The sequence below is a fragment of the Trachypithecus francoisi genome, unplaced genomic scaffold (assembly GCF_009764315.1).
Source record: "Trachypithecus francoisi isolate TF-2019V2 unplaced genomic scaffold, Tfra_2.0 Lachesis_group17, whole genome shotgun sequence".
Taxonomy (NCBI): Eukaryota; Metazoa; Chordata; class Mammalia; order Primates; family Cercopithecidae; genus Trachypithecus; species Trachypithecus francoisi.
Genome location: NW_022681462.1, coordinates 8,078,013 through 8,102,200, shown reverse-complemented (window position 1 = coordinate 8,102,200; position 24,188 = coordinate 8,078,013). Strand labels below are relative to the sequence as shown.

The window sequence follows — 24,188 nt, the reverse complement described above, 5'->3', positions numbered from 1 at the left end:
TCATGTCCTTTGTAGGAACATGGATGAAGCTGGAAACCATCATTCTGAGCAAACTGTCGCAAGGACAGAAAACCAAACACCACATGTTGTCACTCATAGGTGGGAATTGAACAATGAGATTACTTGGACACAGGGTGGGGAACATCACACACCGGGGCCTGTCATGGGGTGGGGAGGGGGAGGGGGGATAGCATTAGGAGATATACGTAATGTAAATGATGAGTTAACGGGTGCAGCACACCAACATGGCACATGTATACATATGTAACAAATCTACGTTGTACACATGTACCCTAGAACTTAAAGTGTAATAAAAATAAAATAAAATTAGTGTCACTGTTATGTACTCTTTAGAAATTATCTCTATAGATAACTTGCTTACTGAAAACAACATTTTTAGAGAAAATTGTCACATTTTAAAACTGCATATGAATTCATTATTAACCTTTGTTGGGAGTGTATCCAGTATATCTTTGTAGTTTAAATTCTTATTAATTAAAATCTTAGTTTTCTATCATTGAAGTGAGCCTAATTAATGTGAATATATAAAAGGAGCTTGTGATGTTGCTTATATTTTTGTGCAGGTAGTTTAACCTTTGAGCAAGATGAATAACAGTTCATGTCATCGAATACTGTGTACCAGTATCAGAGGTTAAGTTCTACAACAAGCTTGCTGTCTCTAAGGTTTCTTTTTCACACCATGGTGACATCTGGGAGATGCCCGACTGTCAATAACCTTGAAGTAGACTCAGAAATAGAAGGGCAGAACCCACAACACTGTTGGAAGATTGAAAGCTACAGTGAAGGTCCTTACATGAAGTATTTGTTCAGCAGCTTCATGTTTATAGCAGCAGAAAGTGCCATCACCTTTTTTTCATGAGTTAAATAGGGGGCAGAAGATAGGAACAGCACAAAGGGGAAATAATGGAGGGGTCAGTGCCGTAATAGAGAATGAATTACATTGGCTGGGCAAGCAGAGCCTTAATTTTTTTTTTTTTTTTTTTGAGACGGAGTCTTGCTCTGCCACCCAGGCTGGAGTGCAGTGGCCGGATCTCAGCTCACTGCAAGCTCCGCCTCCCGGGTTTACGCCATTCTCCTGCCTCAGCCTCCCGAGTAGCTGGGACTACAGGCGCCTGCCACCTCGCCCGGCTAGTTTTTTGTATTTTTAAGTAGAGACAGGGTTTCACCGTATTAGCCAGAATGGTCTCGATCTCCTGACCTCGTGATCCGGCCGTCTCGGCCTCCCAAAGTGCTGGGATTACAGGCTTGAGCCACCGCGCCCGGCCGCAGAACCTTAATTTGTAGTCTCTCAATTTTTAGCTTTTATCGCCAAGTGTGTTCACTCCTTCCCTTTAAAGTATGCTGGTGTTTTGTGGCTAAACCTAAATTGTCACAACACTACTCTATTCTAACCTCCTCCAGGATCCCAGCTTATAAAAGGATGGCAAAACCACTGCCTTTCAGTAACCTGAAAGTTGGAAATGTTTCTTAATCATGCAGGGATTCTTTATTTTCACCACTCAACCCTCTCAAACTATTGGGAAAATTTAGGTCACCATCTTCTGAGCCACTTTCCGCTGAAGTCATCTTGGTAATAAGTGTACCTGATACCATTAGTGTGAAACGAAGGGTCTCCCATGGTTCTTGCACACAGTTTTATCCTGTTAAAACATTGACTTACCAATTATTGTGAAAATGTGTTCCATGTTATAAAGGGTTAGAGGAGATTTGCCCTCCCAGCTTTACTGAGATATAACTGACAATAAAAATTATATATATTTAAGGTATACAATGTGATGTTTTGATATGTGTATACATTGTGAAATGAATACCACAATCAAGTTATTAACACATCACCTCACATAGTCACCATTTTTTTGTGTGGTGAGAATACTTAAGATCTACTCTCTTAGTAGATTTCAAGAATACAATACAGTATTACTAACTACAGTCACCATGCTGTATATCAGATTCCCAGAACTCATTCATCTTGTAACTGAAAGTCTGTACCCTTTGACTGCCATCTCCCCATTTTCCCCAACTCTCATCCCGAAAAATACTGTTCTACGCTCAGCTTTCATAAGTTTTTTTTTTTTTTTAAGATTCCACATATAAATGAGATCATACGGTATTTGTCTTGTGTCTGGCTTATTTCACTTAGCATAATGTCCTCCAGATTCATCCATGATGTTGCAAATGTCAGGATTTCCTTTTTATGGCTGAATAATATTCCATTGTGTGTGTGCGTGTATATATATGTATATATGTATGTATTATGTGTATCGTATGTGTATATATGTATATGTGTGTATATGTGTACATATATACATATGTGTATATATATACACACACACAGACACAATATATATAAATAAAATACACTTTGTGGATAAAGAAAATGCGTTCTATAACCACAAATAATATTGTGGTTATGGATCACACTTTATCCATTCACCCACTGACATACACTTAGGTTGTGCTGTATTTTGATTATTGTAAATAGTGTTGCGATGAACATGGGAGTGCAGATACCTCTTTGACATATGGTTTTATTTCCCTTGGATACATACCCATAAGTAAGGTTGCTGGTAGTTTTATTTTTAGCTAAGATATTATTGAAGTTTTTAGTGCCTCCTATATGCTAGGCATTTTAGGTATAAGAGTTTTTGCCCTGGAAGCCTCTGACGTATAAGCAAAATTTGGTATAATATATTCACTCCTCTGTGAAGGTTCCTGGAAGACATGATGCCTCCTGGATCTGCTGTTAGTTGGCTGAATGGTTAGGTTGCACTGCCGTGGGCACTTCTAGCTACTAAACGAAATGATAGCCAATTTATGGAAAATTCTATTTCTAAGGAAACTTTTAAAATTGTAAGAGTGAAGTGGATGACAGTGAACACAGTGAAACTTTTTCTCAAAGATAGAAAAGTAAACATAGAAAACACCCTGGACAACCCTTATAATAGAAGGATACTATACAAATGTATGACATTTTCAAGAAAGTAGCTATGAAAATGAGGTAGTTTTTATTTAATTTCCATTGGAACTTCACACTGTTCTATAAAATCAAGAGCACCTTTGGACTCCTAAAAATTAATAAATCAAAAATGTGCTTCTAATTAAGAATCTGTGTTTCACTATCCTCATATACAGAAAATAAAGAGAAGTTCATAGAATTATTTTGAGACTTAAAGCTTAGGAAAACATTTTGTAAACTGTTAAATTCTATACAAATAATACTACTACCAATAATAACATATTCAACTCTGGATATGCTATGGGAGCCTCAGATGTAAGGTAAATGAAGGGACAAACTTTTATTGTCTGCCATGCAGTATAGCTTGAACATTTTAGCTCTGACCTGCAGCTACTTCTCTGCCTAGGTAAAGCATTTAGGAAGGATGAGAGGGCTCATTATGCCCAAGTATCTGCACTACTACAACATATTATAGTAAATGACTGTATATTCTATATATGACTCAAGCACCATAATAAGGTGGGAGTCATTGATAAACGGATAAAAGGACCCTCTGGCTCTTGAAAAGTAGCTTTTTCAAGGGTTGTAATGGGGCCTTTAGTAATGCTCTTTTCCAACTTGGCTTTAACATTCCCTTCTGGGAATTCTAGAGCTTTAGCTCACCTCAATAAGCATTCTTACTGAAATATTGTTTCTTTCAGTGAATTTTATAAATTAAATCCTAGTGGGTGGCATAAAGAGACTGTGATGGTCTTGATGAGACAGTCTTCTAATTTGATTGGCGGTGCTAACTCAGGAGCCCCCAGAACTACTAGAAAGTGACTTCAGTTTTACATCCCTCATTTTGATTCAGGTAAATGCCCCCAAAGATTTGTTTTTCATGAAAAAATATCAATATCACTACTCTCTTGACAAAAATTCATTTCCAATTTAACTCCAGTAACAGTATTTGAGGACTTCCCTGTTCACGTTTACAGAGAACCGTTTATAATGTCTACTAAAATCTAGTATTGGAAACAAAAAAGCTTTTTCTTTTGCAAAAAGGTGATGTAAGTTTGGTGAGATTCTTATGGTAATGTGCTACCTTCTAATACCTAATCAAAATACGTTTTTCTTAAAAATACTATATTTCCCTCTGTATAAGTTTCACTTGTTATTAGCAAAATAACATTTAAAAATATAAACAGTTATAACTTTTTTCCCTTGAATACTGAATGATGGTAACATTTCATTTACTTATATATACCTTTTCTGGTCCAATGTCTTCTTTTAAAATATCTTTGTCCAAAAAATATATTACTCCAGAGTTCACTCACTAGTCTGTTAAATATCTCTATAAACCAAATACTTAACTCCATATAACTATAAACCCATTTATAAAGTAACAAGAAATGATTTTACTTACTAATAAGGGGATTCTGTCTGTGACTAAAAAGAAATTTGGAGCCATGTGATTGATATGCATTTTGGAATGATTTTTGTTATGGAAGCAATCTATTATGGAAATCATCCTATACGTGCATCATTCGGGGAACTGGGAACAGGACAGTTTATACTGTCATACCTTGCATTTGAACATTTTCGGGTTTGGTTTTTGTAGCACTGCAAAATCTGTAAACTTTGAAAATTAAGATACTTAAAGTTTAGCCACATATGGTGAGCACATATCTTATGCTATCATTATTAAATAAATGTATGCACTTAAAATACTAGAGAAATAAGTAATAAATAAATATTGATCTGCTGCAAAATATATCCCGAAATCATCTTCCTGTCTACACATCCAGGCTGATCACATTTCTTACCAGAAATTAGTGTAGGTCTTAAAAGCGTAAATTATTTTTAAGTGCTTTTTTTACTCATAAGCAAAATTCTCTAATCAAAAGGAGTAAAATATTCTTGATGGAGGCTCACTGGAAAAAGTGTTTTATGTTCTATTCTCTACATATAAAAATGGTTTCACAACAAACACCCTTTGAATTTGATGAAGCTGAAAATTCTGGTGGATAATAATTAGACTTTTATATCAGAGGATATAGCTATCGTTTTTTAAAATGGCTTATATATTTCAATTACGTTTATGAAACTGAAAAACTACAAAAAGGGAAAATCTACTTAAATTAGCGTAGATTAAGTGGTGACCATTATTGCAACGAAAATACTATGTCAAGGAAATGGCTCTTTGTTTTGTTGCAAAAGTGATAAAAACACGAAAGTCAATAAAACTGTTAAAGTGAGTCTCAGTAATTACCAAGATCAAAATCCAGTGGCTTTTTATTAAACATGAACTTTTGTTCTGCCTTCTGCAATACGTAAATAGTGCTGACAATTGGTTTGTGAGGCACTTGCTACAATAAAATCTAATTGTATCATGAGAGAAAGGTGACAATCAGGAGATCATGAAAAAATTACATATTCTCACTGGTAGTTAATTAGCCATGCAAAACCTCCTCAAACAGATATTCTCTTCTATTAGGAATGATTACTATGCAGGCCTACAGATGTCAATACCACAGTCATTCAAATACTTCTTTTCCTACTAATTGAAGGTTGTAAAGCTCTGGTGCCAAGGTTTTGCTTCCAAAGAGCTAATTTATGACTAGAAGGATATTTTATGTCTTCAGTTGCAGCAACTACAAAATTCAGCAAATCAGAACCATCTGTGCACTGATACTTGACTCACCATTCATCTAGCAGCCTATCAGTCACATTAGTTTGCATCCCGCATTCTTGGCTCATGAACACATGTGATGATCCAAAGTTCATAAGAAATACTAAAAATGAATGGCATCCTGACCCTATCTTATCGTACGTGCATCAGGAAAAAAATGCCCTCTACACTTTATTTTTGCATACGGATAGTGGTCAAGGAAGACATGGATGCTGTGTTGCCTGTCCACTAATCCTGCTAATAATGGCAGTCTAAGATTTCCACCACCTGCTTAAAAATGCTCGAAATCTTAATTCTTTTTTTTTTCTTTAAGTTGGTGTTGGTCTTTTGGAAGATGGCAGACTAAAAGAAGAGGTGTAACTTTAAAAAAATGGTTTTTTTCTTAATGTGGATCTCTAGCATAAACTCTTTTATTTTCTGTAAAGAATTGTTTCCGTGGATTGAAATATCAGCACATACAAATAATCTGGTTAAATCTAAGACTATTATCACCACCAAATTATGGCCAAATTGGTAGGCAAAAACAGAGGGCAATATCTATTGAAAGCCTGGAGGAAAAAAAACAAATCATGGCTTTCTCATGAGTAACATCAGATTAGCCTTTACACTAGTCACATCTCTATGACAGTAGTGACTGCTTTCTTTCATAGTACATAGTAGGCCACAGATCCTATTTTTCTCTGTGAGACAACAGGTCAAAATAACTTGGATCAAACTTTCTTGGTGCTGTTAGGGGAAATGGGAGTGAAATATAAGGAAGAAGAAAGCTGTCAGACTCATTTTGAGACCTAAAACAACTTCATTCGATAGAAAAGTATCACAGAATGTATTCATAGGGTAGCAGGGATTATGTTACTTACTTTTTGACTGTTTGGAGTATGGACATTTATACTCTGTCCTTTTGTGGAAAAGTCCAGTGGTCCCAAAGGTATTCCATCAGGGTTCAAAATTTTCTTGAGCACTTGATAGTTTGGCTTTTCATCATAGGCTAAACTATAAGCACATACCAAAAATTGGGCTATTTCACCTGTGAATTAGTAAATTTTTTACATATTATTCATAATTGGCAAGAATTGTCAAGACTCCAATAATCTCAAAATCTTTCTGTTATCTCTTTGTCTTTTACACATTTACATCTCCTGAAGAAACCAAACATGAACAATTCAATGAAAATAACTTTTTAAATGGTATTAAAAAATGACTGAAATATAGCAACCTACAGAACTGATGAAACTAGTAATGTTTTTAACATATTTTTGTTGATACGCTTACAATTCACTGATCTTATGAAGTATATTTTAATAATTATAATGATTATGATTTATGAGGTGCAACTATTAAGGACTACATAAATAATACAATTGACCATACTTCATACTTTATGTTGAACTTCTAAAAGTTCAGTTAAAGTGTTACTTATTATAAATCTCTTTTTAAGGAAAAAAAAACTGCAAATTTTAATTAAGGCTTTGATTTTGGGATTATAACAATATATTTAGAAATGACCTTGAATTCCATGTTGTTAGCTAAGATTGACTTTAGAATGCATGAAACCTCCCTCATGTCCTCCATACCTAGCTAGCCTGGTACATAGCCTTGTGTTTTTGATTTTAGAGCAGTGGGAGGAGAAGTTGCCATCTTTTATTTTTTCCCTAGTATAAAGAAATGTTCCCCTGGAACTACATAGTAAACCCCCTTCCCCCAAAAAGGTTAAGAACTACCAACTTTTAAATACAAACAGAATTAGTAACCAACAGTTACAAACATCACTGCATTAAAATATTTGCAGTTTGCATTTCTTTTTCATGTTGAGCTTCAACCTAAAATTGGAATAGAAGTGGTGATAATACCAAATACTATTTAAAAACTGGCATGTTTTCATTTGTTCAGAGATGTTTAGAGATGCCTTTTCCTTTTCAAAAATATATTACTGACTCAAACTCAAGTACTTCTTACTTTCTCACTTAGTTGCTTACATCCATGGTGGGAAAACCTGGGAAACTTCATGGGTTGGCAGGAGTGACTTCCTAATCCTTCACTTCCCCTCCAGGTCTACCTCCACTAAAAAGAAAGGAAAACTGCAGAGGCACTGGGTTTCACTCCCTATAGAGAAAAATTCCAGAAGGAATAGTCATCATTGCTTTCTCCCTATTAAAGTTAAGAGTGATCACTTTCACCATATAGTCCAGAGCTATTTCCTGGGAACATGAAGCTAACGTGATTAAAATGTGAACTCTTGGCTCTGGGCTTTTTTTCCTGGACACTGTAGCAATTATGCAACCTATTTGTTCATCTCTGATTTTTTTTTTTTTAAATCAAATTCTGTTATCTAGCATTCGGTCAACCAAATCTCTGTTAACTAGCAAGTGCTGCTATTTTATCACGATATTTATAACTGATGCTTCATGCAGCCCCTTCACAAGGGCTGGGGGCTATCCAATTTCTAAAGGGATGATTAAAAAAAAGATGAACTTCACTACTACTTTAATATAAATATTGTTGTTTTATGGTCCTTTGAAGATTGGTAAGTCAAGTTTGGTACATATTACAATTCCATTAACCAGAATATCCAAAATGAGGAAGAGAGTTGAATGTGTTGGGAACAAATCACTGTTACAAGACAATGGAAAACTCCTGGCACTCCACCAACTGATAGCAGCTGTGCTGCAAAGCCTTCATGGGACTGGGGTTTGGAAAAATGAGGTACCAGTGAGGTAGGAGGGGGAGAAAATAAAAAGAGCCATTTCCATTATAAATTTATTATTACAAACCTGAAGCTTTGACTATTGTGATGTAATACTGGTTTAAATGTTAGTCTTTCAAGATCTGGATTTATTACATTAAGTACATTTTAAAATTTACGAGCATATTGCCAGAACTATAAAGCAAAATGCCTTTAGTATGAAATTACGATATTTTTAAATCATCTGCTTTTTAAGCCATTGAAATATTAAGTACCATTACTATCAAGAGATAGAAACTTTTGAAACCATTATTATTATGCTTATTGGACATGTATGCTGCAAATTTCTTGGCTGTTTTATTTCATAATATGTTTCAGTAATAAACTTTTGTAAATCAGTTCCTTCATTTTCATGGCTGTGTTCTTCCTAAGCACAACCTCCTAATTTAAGAGACCTTCATGTAATATTAAAGTTTCAACACTTTTTGCTTTAGAAACAGAAATCTGCATTTTATAATTAATAGTATGGATTCAGTAAAATGGTTTGTACTGAGAAACAAAAACTGGGTGTGTCTCCCATCTAGATTACTCATCTGTTTCAAATCTTTTAAAATAGAGTATGACAGAATATACACTGCCCAGAAGCATTTGTCTTTTACAATTCAGGGCAAAATATATATATTTTTAAATGACATCTTCCCATCTCTCTTTCTGTCCAGTTGACTAAAACATAAATTATATGATTTGGTAAAAATGCCAATAAGGGCCAGGCGTGGTGGCTAACACCTGTAATCCCAGCACTTTGGGAGGCCAAGGTGGGTGGATCACGAGGTCAGGAGTTCGAGACCAGGCCTGGCCAATATGGTGAAACCCTGTCTCTACTAAATACACAAAAATTAGCTGGGCATGGTGGCATGTGCCTGTAGTCACAGCTACTTGGGAGGCTGAGGCAAAAAATCGCTTCAGCCTGGGAAGGGGAGGTTGCACTGAGCTGAGATCATGCCACTGCACTCCAGCCTCAGTGACAGAGCGAGACTCTGTCTCAAAAAAAAAAAAAAGCCATTAAGAATATTAGCCAGGCCGGGCGCGGTGGCTCAAGCCTGTAATCCCAGCACTTTGGGAGGCTGAGACAGGCGGATCACGAGGTCAGGAGATTGAGACCATCCCGGCTAATACGGTGAAACCCCGTCTCTACTAAAAAATACAAAAAACTAGCCGGGTGAGGTGGCAGGCGCCTGTAGTCCCAGCTACTCAGGAGGCTGAGGCAGGAGAATGGCGTAAACCCGGGAGGCGGAGCTTGCAGTGAGCTGAGATCCGGCCACTGCACTCCAGCCTGGGCGACAGAGCGAGACTACGTCTCAAAATAAACAAAAAAAAAGAATATTAGCCAAAAAGGAGTATTGCCATTTTGACAAGTTATTGACAGTTATGAAAACAAAAATTTCATCTTGCAACCCATTCCCACAATGAGGATCTCTCCTGTGTGTCTCCCTCAATCAGATGAAAAGTACTAGAGAAAGGGGAAAACAAAAGACTCACGTGAGGAAGGGCTTATTGGACTTGCAAATGGAGGGGGGAAGTAGAACTGGCTTATTCTTTCCTTACCTACACAAATGAAAATTTTGGTTTCTAGTGAAAGAAAGGCAGCGAATATAAGTTACTTAACTCTCAACTTCTCAACCAGATGGAAACAGATGCTATTTGACCTTAGCTAGAGAGGTCAGTGTACATATCTACTTTCAGAAGTCAGCTAAAAGCTAACTTTGAGATTGCCCAATGTAAACAGAAAACAAGATTCACTCTGATTATCTGTCTTTGAGAAAAAGCAAGACTGATAGTGGGCACTGGCTTTTTCTTATAAGACAGTCTAACTCAATTGTTAAATTAGTGTTGAATAACATGTTGTGTATGCACATAAAAATGACAGGAATGTGGGTAATTACTAGTTGACATACTATTTTATACAATATGTATTGATAACATTGTCAATTAAAAATTACATTGTACACTAACTTGAAAATATGAAAATACAAAATATACCTCCAAATCCCAAAATCATATGCCTTTGCTAATAAAAATTTTTTTTTGCTGGCAGTTCAGTCAGCATAATACTGTTCTAAATAGCATTCAAGTGTTTAATGATTTGGTTTTTTAAATGACTGATGAAAAGTAGTTTTTCCTTAGGTCAACTTTATCTTCTTTCAACAGTATACAGATGAACAAAACCAGAAAGTCTTAACTCTAGAAATACCAGACATGGTTGACTATTAAACCTGTGCATGATTCTCAAAATAGATACCTTAAAAAAAAAAAAAAAAGAAATGCACTAAGCAGAACCTAGAATTTTCCACCTCAGTATCTTCTTTTGGGGTTCTTGTGTTCTAATGTTAAAGATGATCTAAACATTGTGTTCTTTAGCAACTTATTTGCAACATGAAGTGTTCCCTCCTTTCCACCCTGATGGGAATAAGAGCAGGTGGGTTAAGCAAAAGCTACCAAACGAGAATGACAAATGTGGTGACCTGTAAATCTTAAGAGAAGGTTGAAGTTATTATTTGACTTACAGCAACTGCTTCCAGAAGGAGCCCATTTAAGCACTGACTGGGGAAGCTCATCCAATAGACTAAAACAAAATAAAGTAATGCACAATGAACATGTTTTCAACCCTGTGACTATTTTGACTAGAAAACAAAACTCTAACTCTGTGTTGGTAGCTTACCAAAATTGTGACTTTCAGTGTTTTTTTTTGTCATCCAACTATAATGGATAGGAAAGTAAGCAGAAGTAGAGAACCCTCAATGCCAATAAACTAATTTTATATCAATAACCTAGACTAATGTAGGGGCAGAAAGGTGTGATCTTTTTTCTCACCCACCCTAAGGGTTGCAGCCAACATTCCTATAACAAAAGACAGGTTAACAGGAGAAAGTATAACAAATTTATTTAATTAAAGTTGTATATGATACAACTTGAGAAATGAAGACCAAAGACCCAAGGAAGTCTATCTTTATGCTTCGGTTTGATGAAGAATAGACAGCTGTGTAGGAATGTGACTGGACAAAAGGGTATGTTCTAATGGCACTGAACTGGGGCAGGGGGATCCAGCAAGGCCTGTCCATATTCTTGTTGATGTGTGTAGCATTTATTCCTCCTGGGGATGGGGCAGGACCCCTTTGGAATGAGGGTCTTCAAGGGAGAAGGGAGAGGGTGACCTTTCTAGGTTTAATGCCTTGCTTGGGGTACAGGGGTTCTAGTTTCTATAACCTGCTTTGGTAAAGAGGAATTCTGGTTTCTATGACTCTCTTCTTGGGAGGAGAAAGGATGGGAGACAAGAGGGCAAGAGAAGGTCAGAGAGAGACTTGGCTTCTGAGGTGGCTTCTGGGGACATCCAGTCTCTTTCAGTTCAAAGGTCTCAGCATGCCAAAGCACCACACTTTGTGGTATTGTTCTCTAAGCCCCAATATTAAACAAAATGGAATTATAGGAATTATAAATGCTTTAACTCAAAGTTTATATATGCAGAAACACAGAAGTAGTAATCTTTACCATGATTTTTTTTCTCAAAAACAACAATAAAAATTCATGTAAACATTGTATCTGAAGTATATATGTGCATTGTTCTCCACTGGGCAATATTTTATGCTGTACCATGATTAAACAGGTTTACAGGATGCTCAACTGGTAAATATAATGCAAATATTCCAAAATCTAAAAAAATCTGAATTCTGAAACACTTCTGGTCCCAAGCATTTCAAGTAAGGAATACACAACCTATAAAAACATTCAACTAAAATTATTTATATGTGTGAGTGAGTCACCACCTCTGGCATAGGCAGTAGCAACCTTACACACATTCATCCAGTAGCATGCTATGTCAGGAAAATAAAAGGCATAAGGGAGATACAGTGTCTTGGTTGAATATACAATCACGCCCTTATGGGGAATTTCAGTGTCATACCTTCTCAGCAAGTTGAATAAATTATGATTATGTATTATGTACTATAACAAGTTTGAAAATGTCTATGGTTTATCTGAATTATAAACTTCATAATATGATACTGGCTTTACTAGTCTATAGGTTTATATTATTAGTCAAGTCAAAATGAAGATACTAACATATGTAGGAGTCCACAAAATGTAAACAGAAGTTACGTTTGATGTATTAGTATTGTATTTTATTTTACATGACATCCTATTATACATAAATATGCATAAATAGGTATATTCATTATATAGATACCTACAATGAATGTATCTATATATGCATATTGATAAAAAATTAAAGCAAGTCATATTAGTCTTATTAAAAAAACAAATATACAATCATTAGAATTAAAATGTTAGTTTTTTAAAATAGCATCATTACTTTGTTACATTATTGTAATTAGGTAAACTGAATTGGAAAATTAAATACAAAAACTGTTTATATATTCCCATCACTGTGTTTTGACTTGACCCATATTTTGAAATGTACATGAAAGTTAATATGGACACATCAATCACTGCAGTAAATAACTAATTTAGTTCTAATATAGACTTATATAAATATGTTTTAGTTTTGGGTAAGGGACTAGGATGATCAAAATTCTGAGTGGAGAAATATTTCATATATGTCAGTATTTACAAATATAATACATATTTTTCTGAATCTGCAGGCTAATCTTTCTCATTATTAAGAACTGATGCCACACTGAATTTAAAGATAGATTTCTATGAATCAGTTAATTTTCCCCTAGCTTTGTACTCTTCTGTTGAGATTGTCCTAGTTAAAACTTAACTTAGCTGCTGCTTTTGCTACCTGTGGATAACTACTGTTAAGCATATCTTGGTATATAATGAAAAACTGGCTATTCTGTGCTCTATGCAATTGACTTTTTCTTATGCCTGATCAGAGAGAGAATTGTAGAACAGTAACACACTCTGTTCTTAGTCTGACCTAATTTTTATGCTAGCCGAATCCAGGTAATAAAAACTGAATGTAGAATATTAAAAATGTTTATGTGGCTACACGATTATCTCATGTAAATAGCTCATGTAAAAATTTTCCTTCTTAAGAAAGAAAACTTACTTCCTCCAAGATAGAAATAAGAGGTATGTTGCTCTCACTTGAAAAATATAAGCCCTATTTGTCCCTTTTCATGTTGCTGTTTTACATAGTTAATATCAATCATACCCAGCTCAGACTACTTCAGCATACTTGTACAATGCTAATTTGAAAATACTCTTCCTTGAAAACACTACCACCTAGAATCTAAGCTTTGGAAAATACCATGTAAAGGAACAGATATTTCACTTTATATTTTGCACTGTAATTCAAGTACATGTCTTTTTATAAGGTTATCTTAATGGATTTTATGTGATAGTTGTTTGGTTTTATAAAACATATTTTTCAAACTAACGAAATTTGCTTTGGTTGTCATGTTGGGAGAATGCCAATCTTCACCATGTTGTTCGCTCCCTTTAATGTATCCCTTCAGACCTGCTGCAGTACATGATGAAATGCTTGAAAATTTGTACTTTGTTTTAGCAGTCTGCACAGCCACAGGGTCCTTCAGGCTCTGTTCCCAGGGAAGTTTCCCACACAACCACCGCAGCATGCAGTAGCCAAGGATCTCAACGTCACTTCGTCTGGACAGGGCTATAGGAGTAAGCATTAGAGAGAAAGATGAGGGATAAGCACGTCCTTGAGAAATGGAGAAATCTTTGGGTGAACTACTATTGATGAAATATGAAAAAGCCAAATAGGCAAAGTGTTTTATTTGTTCAGCTGGAATAAAACTTAAACGCCCAAGCATTTGGCCCCAGTCCACAGACAGGCAGTGACTGGTTGCTGTTGAAAGTAAGGGTCAGTTTCCTCACCTCCTCCAACTTCATCTTTCCTTAGTCTGGCCTGTCACATGAACTTGATCCCCATGGCCTCTGACATGATCCAGACAACCCATAACCCAGCACCAACACTTTCTCAAAGAGCCAAGCAGTAAAACAAAGAAATAAATGTCTGCAGCTAAATTGCTAACATATGTTCCAGGAAGTCTATAGGGTCTGCACTGGTCATGCAGAGACCCTCTGAGTGCAGACTAAACATTGATGGCCTTTCCTGTTCCACTCACACTAGCAGCATTTTAAGTTGGAAGAATATGACAAAACTGCCATCTAGTGTGCAGTATTAAAAAATGGGTCTTTCTGAAGATTTTTTCAATCACATGAAAATATAATAAAAATATGTCTCCTGCTTTGGATACAGGGTTCTACAATTTTACAAATATTATTTTTAGATATAAGCAGCAGCAAGCTAAAATTCTGGTCCCGTATCTATATAAAAGTGAGGCAACAGTATTGGAGGCTGGGGGGAGAGCCAAATAGAGGCTTTCAAAATTTAATATAAGATGGCTTTTCATAAAAAGTACATTAAAAGCACATTTTCAGGTCCTTGAATCATTTATATCAAGCTATTAAATGCTGTAGACTAATTTAATAATTTAATATATATTTGTAAGTACCTTACTGAGAAGATGGACAATGAAACCTAGGAAATGTATGAAATATAACTGATACTTATTAACAAACACTGAAATAATGATTAAAACATTAGCAAATACCCATAAAATAAACTCATTTTTATAGTCATTCAAAATTGTTATAAAACAAGAGGCTGGTATTTACATTTCTGTCATTACTCAAATGTTCATCTGTGTAGGGATATATAATCTAAGAGCAGTAAGTGGCTGTTAAACCTGCTATAAACAGGTATCCTATTTTATTATCTTTCATGAAATAAACTCTGAAAAGTTACTCAGTGAACTTAGTTTTTAATTTAAAAAGTAATCTGCTAAGAACAATGATGCCAGCACATTGTAACTACTTTTGGTTACCATGTATAAGTTATTATAAAAGCAGAAGACATGATTAGCTCTTACATTCTAACTGCTATTAGCGTATTGGATTATTAAAGGCCCTTCAATCTAGCAGAATGCTACAGTCCCATGGGTGCCATTTACTTTCCGCACAAGCTTCAACAATGTCCTAATGCAAGACTTGGCTCTCATGTTAAAATAAAAACACAATCTCTACCACACTGTTCTGTAGTGATTTCTTCAGTAATAAATCTCCCATTAATAATGGAATGGTTCCATTTGTACAGATGTGTTCACAAGTCCCCTTTCTATTACGGCAATTCCTGATTACCATCACTTAAAAAAATTCATATCCTCTAATTTTCAAAAAATGATATTCTGGCACCGTGTTTGGATGATATAAGCTACACACAAGAGGCCCTTTGAGGAAAAACAATCAGAATTAAAATAGATTGAACCTTCCTAGCCATTTCCCCCTACCCCCCAACTGAGGGATTAATAGATATGAAGCTGTAAGTAATGACAAGTCATTTAGATTTCTGAAGCCAATCTTTCATAAACTGGTCTTCATTTGAAATAGCCCTTTGAGAGTTAACTTTACTTCACTATTATAGTTTGGTCTTACCTAATTAAAATACATTATCACATTTTTCAATATTTTATTTTCTTTTTTGCACATATGTATTAATAACTATGGTTAGGTGAATGTTTTACCACTGTTTACATCCAATAGTCACCCTTTCCTTTCCACTCACTGAAGACTGAGGGACTAAAAATGTTTCTAACTACATACCTCTACCTGAAATTCCCTCTCAGAAAAACAAATTGAAAAGTTTGACTTGTTTAGTGAAGTTAAAATCTTAGACTTTGACAATGATTGTCTTCTTTCCATCTACCGTACACAGAGGAGTAATTTTAATACCTGTTAATTAAAAACAAATATTCTGGATGACAATATTAGAATATATGTGTCCATGTATAGTTTACACAAAGAATTGATTATAGTCAGACTATTAGTGTCTATAAAAAAATTTAATTTGAAAGTTGCTTCTTTAATTATACAATTTTCAAATTCATTTTAAAACATGTTAAGTGAAGCAGTAAATAGAACTCTGGACTAGGAATGAGATCCAATTCTTGTCCTGCCACTAATATATTACATTTTCAGCTCTAAAATCAGATGATACTGTGCAATATATTTCTTTTTAATATATTTTCATTCATTTGAATAGAAAATACATTATGCATTGTTTTGTTTCTGAGTCATGTATTTGCACAATTTATTGTAATACATAGGGTTCTTCAGTGGCATTTGGTAATTAATGTAATTACTGACAGTATAGTTTCATATAGATGTCCTAAAATGAAGTGTTTACTTATCATTGCTTGGAACTGTAATGAGATTTAGTTATTTCTAAACTTTCTCTAGTTTCTAAATATTATCAATAGCATCTAACTTATATTGAGCTTACTAAGATGGAGTAATATATATCACTCTTTTTGTTGAAAGCCTGTGGTATTCTCAATTGTTCAACATTTCTAAATTATAAAGTACTGCCAAAGTAAAAACAATTAGAAAGAAATAGGCACAGGTGGGGATTTAAATTCTATTTAACTAGAAAGAAAATTTTAGAAATGGCTGATAGTAGAATGCATAATTAAAATAAAAACAATTGATGTGATTGATGGAGAGCTGCTACTGTGCCTGCTACTGTGCCTGGCACTCTACCTTATTATTTCATCTAATGTTTCAAACAATTTAAAGTAAATATTAGTCCTACTGACAACAATATGGAGACTCAGAGAGGTTAAATAATTTGCTCAATATCACAGAGCAAAAATTAATAGAGCTCATCACTGAAATCCAAGTCTTTCAAAAACCAAAGCCTGTGCTCAATCTTATAATTACTTTGCTGCTGGGCACGGTGGCTTATACCTGTAATCCCAGCACTTTGGGAGGCTGAGGTGGGCAGATCACCTGAGGTCAGGAGTTCAAGACTAGCCCAGCCAACATGGCGAAACCCCATCTCTACTAAAAATACAAAAATTAGCCGGGCATGGTGGCACACACCTGTAATCCCAGCTACTCAGGAGGCTTTGCTTGAAGCAGGAGAATTGCTTGAATTCAGGAGGTGGAGGTTGCAGTGAGCCAAGATAGCACCACTGTGCTGCAGCCGGGGTGACAGAGACAGACTCCATCTCAGAAAAAAATAAAAACAACAAAAAAATAATAATTACTTTGCCTCCATCATTAGTTTTAATATCAAACAACATTAAACACACGACTTCCATAGTGAGGAAGGTATTTGAAGCAGGCATTTAAACTTAAAGCACCAACACATACTGACACAAAAATAGTGGTTTTGGCAAGGAATAAATAAGTGGAAGATCCAGTTTTCTAAGCTGCATCACTGACCAAATTTTTCATGTTACTATCCTTTCATGAAATTATTTAAGTTATTTCATTCCAATAAAGAAGGATTAGTTAAAATATTTAACTATAAAGTGACAAATCCAGTCCAGGCGACAGAGCAAGACTCCGCCTAAAAAAAAAAAAAAAAAAAAAAAAAAAAAAAAAAAAAAGTGACAAATGGTCCTTCTGAACTGTTATAAGAACAGATAAGTTATCGGCCGGGCGCGGTGGCTCAAGCCTGTAATCCCAGCACTTTGGGAGGCCGAGACGGGCGGATCACGAGGTCAGGAGATCGAGACCATCCTGGCTAACATGGTGAAACCCCGTCTCTACTAAAAATACAAAAAACTAGCCGGGCGACGTGGCGGGCGCCTGTAGTCCCAGCTGCTTGGGAGGCTGAGGCAGGAGAATGGCGTAAACCCAGGAGGCGGAGCTTGCAGTGAGCTGAGACCCGGCCACTGCACTCCAGCCTGGGCGGGGCAGAGCGAGACTCCGTCTCAAAAAAAAAAAAAAAAAAAAAAAGAACAGATAAGTTATCTTAGCGAACTAGTCCTTGGTCTAAAGACAAACTGGAATAAAACTAGCCCAATTCACCAAATGGACTGAAAGAGGAAGTGGGAGAAAAAGAAAAGTCTAAGTATTAATTCCAAGATTTATCTCCTTATTTGCCTAAAGTGTTTTCTGTTTCATTTTATTTCTTATACTAACATGGAGTATGAAGAAAAACAGGGTTCAGTAGGAAATAATAAAGTGAACTGGAAAATTTCTGCATCAAGCAGAGTTCAAATACCCAAGATATTAATACATGTGATCAGAAAGACAGTAAGAAAGCTGAAAACATCTGAATAAGTGAAACAATCTGACAAAGTGAATAGTGACTATCTGCAGAACAAATTTAAAGTTTATTCTTGGTTTTCAAACTGGTAACCTATGCAGTTCAGTATTTTGTCAATTCTGGTGTATAAAGATCCAGAATATTTTATGGTGATCATGACTTACTGCAATTTCAAAAAGGATATTAGGAAATATTAGGATGTAATGTGTCATATTTCAGATAAAATATTAAACCCAGGCCTCTCTTATTTTTTCAGTACCTTTTAAATTTTAAGATTTTAAGCCCTAGTTTTGTGTGTGTGAAACTTAGGAAAAGTCACTCAATAGAGTAAATGTATCTTAGACTTGTCCAATGTAAGTATTCTTAACCCAACCAAAAGGCCAAGACATAAGTATTGTGTAAACCATGTCATTTCCCCAAGTTTGGTAGCATGAAAATACATTCTCAGTTTATTTCACATACATTTTGTAAGTTGGAGTGCTAGATTAGAGTGAAATGAAACCATGAAAGAAATAACACAAGACTTGGATTTCACATATCGTAGCAATTGGCAAAAAAAAAAAAAAAAAAAAATTCAATATATTTATTTCTTTGATACTAAATATACTGGATAAACAAATGGACATTTAAAATACAATTTAGATATATTTTATGGTCATCAAAGATGTCAAATTAAGATAGGTATTATAGACTCAATGCACAGGTCTGAAGTATTTAAAAAAGCTCAATATGTTAAATGCACTATATCTCCAGAGAAATTAGGTATTGACTGCATGCCTCAGTGAGTAGAAAAATCTACAAAAATCTATACCACACATTGATTCAAATATTGCTTTTTAACATTACTAAGAATGTAACAAATTTTAAAATAGTATATTTGACACAAATATAATTCTCTTTAAATATCAGGCAATAAGCCCAAAATATGTCAGTGTTTATACATGTTAGTTTTTATAAAGAATAAAAAAATTAATAATAGAAAAAATAAGCCCAACATATATTACTCTAATTTTATATTAAATGAAGCACTTTAGCCACTTACAAAATACCTTTAGGTCACACAAGAGAATTGAGTTTGGAAGAATAACCACATTTAAAAAAAAATAAAAAATACAGATATGCAGATGTATAGGAGTTCTAGGAATAGTTATCCATCCATTCATCCATCTGTCCATCCATCTCTATACATCTCCATGCATATCTTTTGGTTTGTAATAACGTAATAGCTAATTTTTTTCCCTTTCAACTACCCTCCTTTTACGTAAATTTGAATTAGAAAATGCTTAGATGTAATGGCTGATTGGCAGCTTATACAAGTTCCTTCATTATAAAAACTCAATCCATAGAAAAATGAGATTTAGCTTGAGTTTTTTAATAACCTGCTACAAAAAGTAGCACAGAACAGATAATCTGATCAGGCTAATAGTAGTCTCTATTGAGTGGCTAACTCGTAAGTCAGTTTTACATTGAAGCTTGAGTATTTCTCTTCAGGTCTCTTGGCCTGACCAAGAGATAGACCTGACACTTGGCAAATGCTCTGGCACCTATAAGTTCTATATCCTAGTGATTCTTTTTTTTTTTTTTTTGGTCTTTATACTTTATTTTGCACTATTTTTCCTCAGTATTTGATCTCATAGTTGGACTGAAAAAAAGATTTTTCTAAGATTAAACTACATCGTGGCTGTATTGAAAGTAAACACATGAGTATTTATGAATCTGACCTGCATTTTCCTATAGGCTTTATGGCATTGTTTATTCTGGTTTCTAGATATGGCTAAATGATCATTTATTTTCTAATAAAATCATTAACTGAAATGTTTTACTTTTGAAAATTAAATGTAAAATATAGGAGTGAACAGTATTCAGACATTTGAGGATAACATACCTTCCATTTTATATCCCAGACTAAAACTTCACGTTAAAATGTCAGCAAATATATATGTGGGTGTATATATCTATATATGTGTGTATATATGTGTACATGTGTGCATATATATAATGTGGATATCTATATTTATATCTGTATCTACATATATATATATCAATATGCCTAGAATTTTAGTGTAAATACTGTTTAAAATACATTAAGGAAATCTACCATTTTATAGGAATCTGGTGAAACCTTTGATAAAAATGAATATCCATTCTATCATATAACTTTTCAGCAAATCCCAAAAATATTTAATGTAGGTTCTTCCCTGAATATACCTCCCAGGGATGTAATATCGTATTTCTGTGATCATTCTCAGTTCAGTCTTCTCCCCAAAGACCGAGGGTGGTGAAATCTTACCAACATATTCAACATGTATTAAGAGTGTGGAATAAAAAATAAAAGTAGACTAAAAAATGAAAATGTGTTCATATCTTTCAAGAACACAACACAATGAAAACGACACCCTAAGCAATGAAATTAATTGAATAGCTCTTTCAGATTTACCACAGTCCAAACACTGACCATACTAACACATAACAACTCCGCTTCTCCTTTCACAATCACAGTGGTTTCTTGGCAATTCCACTACTCAAAACTAGATCAGAGCAGTATTAGAACTATCAGTTGAAATAAATGATTCAAACATAAGTTGGTATCATTATTAATATAACTGGACCGATGCTTAAGCACATGTATGATGAATTTCCAGTTATACCATTATCAAAAAAGTACTGTTCCTAAAAATTCTATTAGGTATAACAGAATAAATCCGGCAAAGATGAAAAACAAAATTCACTGAGAGTGAAAGAACTTTAGATTGGAAAAAAAACCCACTATTCATGAGCATTTAATTCTTACATTTCTTGAGTACTTAATTCTCACATTTCTTAATGTAAGATATGTCCTATATTATCTTTAAATTCTCACTAATTTATGAACAATGTGAATACTAAAAAATCATACAACACTGCAAAATTTCGTACTGATCATTACTTTTCTAACCAAACTATACTTGAAAAAAAAGTAGTCATTTTTCACTTTGATCAGGAATATAAAAGATAATTTTCATTTCAGAAAATTCAGCCTATGAATCTTTCTGAAAGGAAGAAGTTATACTTGTTTTACTTTTGCATTGGCCTACCTTAAGCTAGTATGGGTTTTAATGCTCTGCAAAATGATCAAGACCCTCTACATTACATGGTCAATGGTCCTTTTAATAGAAAAGGCAATAATACACAGTTGTTTTCACCAACTAAAACTTGTTAGAAAGCATCAGTTTAGGGTAGCAGTTCAACAACCATTAAGAATTGCGAATATCTAACTGTCTTTTAGTGAAAACGTGGTCCTTTCAAAGCTGTTTAAAAATTATTTGTTTGGTTTAGCATATTTGAAAATACTTTGTAAACAAAGTTTACAAAGAATATAATTTTGAAAGCCAAAGTTTTTCAATAATCACCATTTTTTTCACTAGCATAACATTAGAATTGACTTTTTGTCTTGCTGACAGAGCAACTAAGAAAGTACAGTTGCATTGACCATATTGATTGTGAACAAAGCAACCATCAGTGGGACTCGGCACCATATATTTTCAATATTGACCTCCTACTTCCTTTTCCATGGCTTTCTGGGTCGGCTATTGGATTTGGACTGCAGTGTAATAAACAGCTAAGGTTTAATTAATGGTAAACGAATACAAGACATAGGTTATGACTTTAACTAATTAGGGAATTGTTGAATTAAGTCTGCCTTGGAATGCAAGGCAGTACAATCAATATCCAATAAAAGGACTATGTATGTAATTTACCTGCAAATGTGTTTCCAATACCATCAAAGTGAGTTTAAATAAGTAAGATATATGAAAGGCGACTAGGAGAGATTTCCACAAATTAACACTTTATAGTTTCAGAAAAAATATCCTTATTGTTGAGAGATGGTATCTTCTAAAGCTTTGGTAAAGGTACAATGGAAAAACAGGAATAATTGTCCACATGTGCAATTTTTTTTTTTTTTTTTTTTTTCTGAGGGGTCTTGCTCTGTCGCCTAGGTTGGGGAGCAGTGGTGTGATTATGGCTCAGTGCAGCAGCCTCAACCTCCTTGGCTCAATTGATCCTCCTCCCACCTCAGCCTCACAAGCAGCTGGGACCATAGGCAAGTGCCAACCCTTTTGTATTTTTTTGTAGAGATGGGGTTTCACCATGTTGCCCAAACTGGTCTTGAACTCCTGGGTGCAAGCGATCCTCTTGCCTCAGCCTCCCAAAGTGCTGGGATTATAGGCGTGAGCCACTGCACCTGGCCCACGTGCAACTTTACCAAATCTACAATATTCACTTCAGTATAAACATTCAGTGCTGACCTCCAAGTTTTACCTATACAAACTGCGATTTTCTGGCCAAAATGAGCAGCAAGTTTTGCTTACCTGACACATTTTTGCTCCTTCATCACTTGTCATAGTCTGTATTTCTTTCCACTGTTAGAAGAAATATTCATTGGCATAACAGAAATTCACTACTTTTGATAAAAAATCTCACCAGTGCTCTTATGCTTCAAACTGACTATGCAAAGGTCATTTCATGCAGCCTCATTAACCTTGTCTCTAATCATTCTTCTGAAATAAAAATAAGAAAAAGAAAAAAGAAACCCACCTACTCCCTTGTGGGCATCCAAACTGGTAAACTCTATTGTCCCATTATGGCCTTTTCTAGGATTTTCCTGATACTGTTTGTGGTTCCCATTGGGACAATATCTGTAGGAAAGTCCATAATCTGCAAGATAAACCTGGAAGACAAGCACAGACAAATGAATAATGCCTTTGTCCTCTGAAAACATAACCTTTATAATTAAGTCTTAAGAAACTGATAGGTTAAGAGCAGCCTCAGATCTACACTTTATTAAACCAAATGGTGCCTTAGGATAAAATATGTACAAGTGGGGGCCATAATAACTAACTTCCCAACTTAAATCCTTTCTTCATCATTGTAATATCTTATTTCTGAGTTGACTTAGATTTTTAATCTTTTTATTTTGCTCCTAAATTTCCTTCCCTCCAGGTGAGCATCTAGACATCATAAACCACAATATGTCTTTTTATTTGTATTCACACAGTTGAGGAGGCTCTGCTTTTTCCTGTAACCCCTCCCTGAAACATAAAACTATTTCAAGCAGGAAGAGGAGATAAGAGCAAACATTCTAAAAAGATAAACTTGATTTTGAACAACATAGGCTTGAAATGCACAGGTCCACTTATATGCAGATTTTCTGCTGCTTCTGCCATACCTGAGATGGCAAGACCAACCCCTCCTTTCTCAGCATACTCAACGTGAAGACGATGAAGACCTTCATGATGATCCACTTCCACTTAATAAATAGTAAATATATTTTCTCTTCCTTATGATTTTCTTAACATTTTCTTTTCTTTAGCTTACTTTATTATAAGAATACGGTATGTATAATACATAGAACAACAAAATATGTATTACTCGATTGTTTATGCTATCAGGAAGGCTTCTGGTAAACAATAGATTAGTAAAGATTTTGGAGTCAAAAATTAAAATTACGCAAATTTCTGACTGTGCAGGGGAGCAGGGGTCAGCATCCCTAACCCTGGCATTGTCATAGGTCAACTGTAAACCTAATGTTATGAGTCCCCTTTAACAGGAAATATAATGATAGTGAAGAGACTGTAGGAGGTAATGACTCGACCAAAACACAAGAAACACTATTATGTTATCTGTATTTATGAATGGAACATCAGTGCAGAACTTTTGACCTTTCACATGAATCCATATTATCACTGTTATCTTTCTAAGTCAGTTAGAATTGCAA

The 24,188-nt window shown here is 34.8% G+C and overlaps 1 protein-coding gene across 6 annotated transcripts in view; it reads right to left on the bottom strand.

The window, feature by feature from the left end:
* Window positions 1-24,188, bottom strand: part of VRK2 (VRK serine/threonine kinase 2) — a 110,215-nt gene that overhangs the window by 17,330 nt on the left and 68,697 nt on the right. For 5 of the 6 annotated variants that reach the window (XM_033239114.1, XM_033239113.1, XM_033239110.1 and 2 more), the window contains 4 exons: window positions 23,009-23,141; window positions 13,849-13,969; window positions 10,896-10,954; window positions 6,509-6,675 (listed from right to left, as the gene is read on the bottom strand). In XM_033239114.1, coding sequence (XP_033095005.1) covers window positions 6,509-6,675; window positions 10,896-10,954; window positions 13,849-13,969; window positions 23,009-23,141 — 480 coding nt within the window. The remainder of the gene's footprint in view (window positions 1-6,508; window positions 6,676-10,895; window positions 10,955-13,848; window positions 13,970-23,008; window positions 23,142-24,188) is intronic. The other variant, XM_033239112.1, reaches the window with a different exon arrangement.